Here is a 6,501-nt window from a genome sequence, read left to right as displayed (position 1 = left end):
CTGCTGGTTTGCTTCAGCTTTGTTAGAGATCTTTCTGAAATGAAAGCCATGGGATGGGCGTTTCGCATCCTCTTCCTTTTCTCCACCTACACAAGAGGGTTTGAATTGGGGAAAAAAAAAACCAAACAAAACCACACCCAAACAAACAGCTGAATTGGGTTTTTTGGTTGGGTTTGGTTGTTTTTTTTAAATTCAGTTCATCTGATCTGAAATCAAGGGGTTTGTCTCTTGTCCATGCACAGGAAGTCACTGGATTGATCCAGAGCCTGTTTGCAGCAGGGTACTCAGACAACATCTCCCTAAGGACATTTTCAAGTGCTTTTTGCATCAGACAGCTGCTGGAAGCCAACCCCGTGCTCGGAGATGACTGAAACCACCGCGGCTGGTGGTGCGATGGGCACTGCGAGCTCTCCAGAGGCGCTGCGTGACGTGGCACGGATGCGCTGCTGTCACCTGGCTGCAGCCGGGACACAGCCAGAGCTGTCACTTCAAGAAGGTGTGGAGCTGCAGAAGCTGCATTTTAAAAGCAGGTCAGCTCTTACGCACCGTGGGGACTCTCCGTGTGTCCTAAAGATGCGTTTCTCTCTTTACTGGGGCAGGAGGAGGAAAGGGAAAGGCAGAGGATGGAAAGTAACAGTCGGCACCGGTGCTGGACAGTTTGCAGGTGGCGTGGATGCCCACACAAGAATCAGGCACTGCAGAGGATGAGGAGGAGAGGGACTGTTGCCTTGAACTTAACAGCTTTCACGAAAGTACTTGCTTTTTCAAACAGCAGTAGAAAATAACAGTGCCAGGTACTTTGCAGGACGCCTGCCGACGTACCGGGATGCCCCAGCCTGCGTTGAGCCCTGAATATTAACTTATGTTTAAGGTCTTTTCTGACCTTTTCTATATGTAGTAGTGGGGACTGTGGCAGCGTCAGGCTGTAACCCCTCAGCAAGGACCAAGGCACCGAGCAGTGAGACAGTAATGCTGAGAACTGGCTTTTGTTCATTGAGGTGGCTTTCACGCCACAGGGGATTGAATCTTTCCCTTCTCCAGCTCTCTCTCCGTGACCCACAAGCGTTCAGCCCCATACCTCTCAAGTCAGAAAACACAAGAGCCGTTATTGTTAATATTGGGGGTTTATTTGTAGGGCTGGGGTTTAGGTCTTTACCTGAACCTCACTTACAAAGAGTAAATCAGTTGGGTTTTATAAACATCGCTTACAAAGGTCTCATCACCTAACAGGTACGCTCCAGATACACCAGATTCTGCCTGACGGGGAACTTGGGTGAAACACCGGTGGCTTTACAACCACTTCCCTGCCAAAACCTTAATTTTGTTCAGGGTATTGTAAACACACACAAAACCCATTTGCGATGTGCGTCTAGCTTGGCGTATGTGACACGTATTGTCAGCGTACAACATTTGCCTCTTCTGTAACAACAGCTATACAAAGATTTCAAAGTGCTTGATAAACCTGAGTCTTACAGAGCAAATGGTTCTCCAAAAGCTCTTGAAGCAAAGTCTTATGAAATCCTGATATATCTCCATTGCATATAGAGGTTAAAAAAAAAAAAAGATATGTCACTGTGAGTCCTCTGTACACCAAGATGTGGAAGCTAGGAGCCTTGGGCTTCACACTAATGTCTTCCTAAGTGACTGAAGCACTCCTATGCAAATTATTTTTAGCAACTGATTCTAAAAGGTAAAAATTACATCAGTGAAATAACCCCTCCCCTGGTGCTAGTTTAAAGGAATGCTATAATTTCTTGACTGAAAGCAATTATTTTAGTGAAATTTGAGATGTTCTCTGATCCTTCTGGTCTGGAGCAGAGGCCTTATCTCCTACCACTGGTTTCATCTGCTAGTGGGACTTTGATTTGGTTGACTTTCTTGTTCTTCCCTTCTTACCGCAGCACCTGCGGCAGCAGAACAGGCAGCACTTCAGAGAAATGAAGAGGGAGAGGAGCACCACGGCAAGGAGGAAGGCGATGACGTCCAGGGAGTGGTACTGGATCCAGTTCAGGTCGTGAGCAGCAGGTCGCAGGTGTGGGGCCCCTTTGTGTCTCATTACAAACTCCACCCAGTGCACAGCCAGGTCCAGGGGGTGAATGGGTCTGTCGAGGTGAAGCTCTGAGAGACGCTTGATGTTGTCTTTGTACCTGCCAAGAAAAAACATTTGGTGTTTTCAGTGACTTGTGCTGCTGAGACTGAGTCCCCAGGAAAAGGGGATGCAGTGTCAGTTGTCTGGTGGCCTGCTGGGGGCTTCTCTGGTGGTCTTTCCCCAACCACCACCCCCTGAGAAGGATAATGGCAAAGTTATGGGCCCAGAAAAGTGCTGTTGTCAATGACAAAGGAGAAAAGGTATTAGAAAAAGAAGAAAAAGCTTAGTCTGAGCTGTCAGCAAAATCTCTGCAGTGAAGGATGAAGACGTCTGGCAGAAATGTGAGCCTGGGAGTAGAAAAACTGTCCAGCTATAGAACAAGGTGCAGTAGTAGTAGTAGTAGTAGTATTGCTGTAAGAACGATGGGTAGGAAGCAACGGCAATAAGATGCCATTTCTCAGAAACATGATGGGGAGGAGATGCCAAGGACTGAGGGTCCCTAATGACAACAGAGCGGGGAAGAGGAGGGTATGTCTGAAAACATCTTCCCTGTGATGCCTTAAAACACCTTGGGCACGCTGACTGCAATACCATGACGTCTAGCATGGTACCCACGCGCGTTCCTCCTGCCCTGTGCTGGAATTGTCCAGCCTTGCTGAGCCAGGCAGCGGCTGGCTGTGCTCATACAGCTCCTTGTGAGCACCCTGGTGGGGGGGAAATGACTGAGAAAACTGGTCTGTAAAATAAATGAGTGATAATAGCTATGTTTACTAAACCCTGCCAGCTGGAAGGCAATACTTCCCGATGCAGTACAGCTTCTGGACTACACTGAGGCACTGCCACTTGTCTCCTTCCTCCTGCTGCGGTGCAGACAGCATCTCTGGGCAAGCCTCACGCAAAGAAAATCAGCCAGGCAGCTGAGCCTTTCAACCTTTTCAGGCTTCCCGCTGACTTATGTCACCACTGATTTGGGGAACAAAAGCAGTTTGCCACATCTCCCTTCACCGATTGCCTTTTCTGGCACATTGTGTCAAAACCCTCTACACCACTGCCTGGCAAATTTGGCTTTGAGCACGTGGCACATCTTTTGTTAACTTGATTTTTGCCATCGCACTTATGTTGCGTCTTCTTTGATACCTGCATCCTCTCAGATCAGCCAGTTCGTGTCACCTAATGATTATAATCCCAGGCAGTGAGAAGGGCAGTGCTGTTACGGGGACAGGACGAGGCTACCCCCGGGCAAGCATCAGCTTCTCAGTGATGTAGCTTTGATATAAGGTGGCATATAAGAACAGATTAACATTCTGTTAAGCTGGAAGCTAGAGTGCTGGTGTTATACAACAGTAGAAGGAGAAAAGTTGTGTTTCTATTACTGACTTTTTATCATTAATAACTGCTTTCAGGGCAGTGGATATGTCCTTCGAAGTCATTTCAAGTATATTCAGGGTCAGTCCTGCTCCCCGTGACTCCACTCGCTTGGCGTTGTCCATCTGGTCTCCAAATAATGGCATTAGTACCATCGGCACCGCATTGCATATGCCCTCGTAAACACCGTGTGAACCTCCGTGGGTAATAAAGGCACGAGTCTTAGGGTGAGCTGTGGAGGAAAGAAAGGTTTGCTTAGCTTTTTGATTCATTAAGTCGCAGGAACACATCCCTGGGGAAAAACTTGCACAAAAATGGCACTGGTAGGTATAGATCAAGAACTTTGGGCAGGACTTTACAGGAGATTGAACGAATCTTGGGTTGTAGAGCTCTGTCTTGGTTCGGGTAATCTCTGGAAAGCCTTGGATAATCCTCCAAAGCTTCTCAGATTTTAGGATGAAATCAGAGCCAAGTGAGGTTAAAGAGGATGTTACCATCACTTTTTTACCATGTCTTCCATTTGCTGGTTTTGCAGATCTCCCACAGCCGAGCCAACAGATGTTGGTTTGCTAACCAACAGATGCACTCCTGGCAATAGCACCTACAATTTAACCACTTGAAAAGCCCGACGATCTGTCTGGAAATGCTCACTCGGGGACCTGAAATTTTCTTCTCAGTCCAGTAGACAAAACTCTGACAAAAACCCCATGGCTGGGTGTTGAGACTGGCTAGTCAGAGACAAAGACCCCCCCATTTTTGACAGTAAGGGTAAGCAAGTGTTGGAACACCTTTCCAAACAGTGTTGTTTTATAATTCAGCAATTTTGAGGTTGCAATCAGCTAAGTTTCTAAAAGTCGAGCTCTGGTTGAAACAGCAAAGGCTGTAAGGAAGTCTTGTGACACAGTGATACAGGGAGTCAGCACAGATGATGCTAATGGGGCCATACAACAGCAGTATCAGATTAAAAGAAACAGCTGGTATCACTCAAGGTATCTCAGACCTACCCAGAAGATCATTCTGTGGCAGCCATTTGATGAGCTTTACGTTCTTTGGCAGGTTGGGGGGTACCTCTCCCGTGTATCGCCACAAAACCTTTCAAAAGAAGTAAATATAATGTCAGTTCTCAGCAACTGGCCTCTTTTTTAGGCACACCTAAAAACATTTGTGGTGCATAAAACTTGTTTTGTCGTGCAGAGGAGCCTGGGGTGATTGTTTCTTGTGGCATCAGGAAGCAGGAGAAAGGAGGGAGGACCAAGTGCTCTGAAAACTGAAGGTAATCGTATACTGTATTTGAAAACAGCGTTGAATTGCTGTGCTGGAAGGGGGAGAGAGAAACCGTACCGTTTGAGGGACTGTTCCCAAGGCATCTGCGATTTCTGTGGCTTTCTTTATAGGAATCTCAGAGACCATGGAGCCCAGCGAGAAGACAACGATGCCATGCTCTCCAGAGGCATTCACGATAGCTTCAAATTCCTGCCAACACAAAGCACATCCTTAGTCAAAGTCCCTTCCATGTCGTATGCTGCAATTTCTGTCACGTTCCCACAAAACTATCTGGAAAGGCAATAAAATAATTAGTCAACACAATGAGATTATGATCAGGAAAATTACTTATCTATATGAAAATGAGTCCCAGGGAAAACAAACGGGCACAGGTGGATGAACAAAGTTATGGATGTGTGTGAGTGTCTGCAGAATTGAAGCCCAAAGCGAGATTCAGTATGGACATGAGAAAAAATTTACTTTAAAACAGTCATGTAGCAAAGCCTGCCTGCTCAAAGACATCAGTTTCTGTGCAGTAAAAAAGATGCTGTACCAAGACCCAGGTGAATCCATTGTGGTTTATTTTTCACATTTATCGCAAGTCAGATGCTCTGGCTTCAGAGCTGATGCTCTCCTTTTCAGACCATGAAGCTGCAAGAGAGAATTAAGATCTCGAAAAGTGTTCTGACAGCAGATAGCTCTATTTTCCCATATCTAGATTTACTGGGTCTTCTTTGAGTATGATAATATTGAACTGCTGGCAATTTTTTTTTTATCTGTTGGTTTGATTTAAATAAATGAAAGACTAGGAGATCTGTCACTAGAATCCATGAACAAAAGGATTCTGATGAAGCATAAAAACAGAGAGGCTGGAGCAAAAATCCTGTGCTGTAGAAAAATATTTGGTAAAGCCAAGGAAGGAAAGACAAAACTGGAGGGAATTGTTGCAGGCAGAGTTAAATGAGTGGAATAAAATGAACTAAATGTTCCTGTAAGTCTGACAATTGAAATGTTATCTCTAGGGTGTGAGGGGATAACCGAGACTGACCCTCTTAGTTTATGCTCCGTTACTTATTTTTGTGGCTGACCAGAGTGCCGTGGCCCTTCATTTGAGGCCGGATCCCAAATAGAAGGAGCCATGGAAGCTTTGGTGATAGCTGCACACTGAAGAGCAGACCTGATGCTCTCCTGGGGGCAAACAAGGTGAAATGTAATTCTAACTTCAGGGCTTGAGTCTGTCTTACCAGATTTCTCTGAAGACGCGCTCTCTGTTAAGGCGTCGTAGATGTCTAGTTGGGAAATCAGATCTCTGTAAACTCACAGACATCTGGGAAACTGCAAAATCCGCCCCAAATTACAAATGTGCTCTTGGTACAAAATTCTTTGGCAGTTCCTGATGTGGTGGACCAGATACGGTCATTTCAGGGCGTATTTAGCTTTATTTTCTGTGGGACCAGGCACATCGGTTTTACTCTGTTCTTTAAATGTTTTCGTGTGCTAAGGTTTTCTGCTCAGAAACGCCACTACCATTATGCAACTTTTTGTAGCCCTGCTTTGGGAATAGGTGGGTTATTTTACTAAAGTCTTTTTAACCAGCATCGGCTTGTATTGGTGACCTTTATGAAATACCTGCAGTGGACACGCACTGAAAAATAAGAGAAAGCACTAAGAATTAGGAGGATTTCTTAGTGGAAAGTGGCAGATATCCCATACTTAGGAAGTCTGAGATAGTTCAAGCAAAATATAGTTGCAGTCCAGATCTGGGACAGAATATTTTTACACTG

At 45.6% G+C, this 6,501-nt stretch overlaps 1 protein-coding gene across 6 annotated transcripts in view; it reads right to left on the bottom strand.

Moving 5' to 3' along the window:
* Window positions 1–1,105: 1,105 nt before the first annotated feature.
* Window positions 1,106–6,501, bottom strand: part of LOC129200846 (UDP-glucuronosyltransferase 1A1-like) — a 32,057-nt gene continuing 26,661 nt past the window's right edge. For all 6 annotated transcript variants that reach the window (XM_054812088.1, XM_054812093.1, XM_054812090.1 and 3 more), the window contains exons 2-5: window positions 4,796–4,927; window positions 4,459–4,546; window positions 3,467–3,686; window positions 1,106–2,147 (exon numbers count right to left, since the gene is read on the bottom strand). In XM_054812088.1, the coding sequence (XP_054668063.1) occupies window positions 1,850–2,147; window positions 3,467–3,686; window positions 4,459–4,546; window positions 4,796–4,927 (738 nt within the window). In that variant the 3' untranslated portion in view covers window positions 1,106–1,849. The remainder of the gene's footprint in view (window positions 2,148–3,466; window positions 3,687–4,458; window positions 4,547–4,795; window positions 4,928–6,501) is intronic.

This window comes from Grus americana, unplaced genomic scaffold (genome assembly GCF_028858705.1).
Source record: "Grus americana isolate bGruAme1 unplaced genomic scaffold, bGruAme1.mat scaffold_566, whole genome shotgun sequence".
NCBI lineage: Eukaryota > Metazoa > Chordata > Aves > Gruiformes > Gruidae > Grus > Grus americana.
This window is presented reverse-complemented; position numbering and strand designations above follow the sequence as displayed.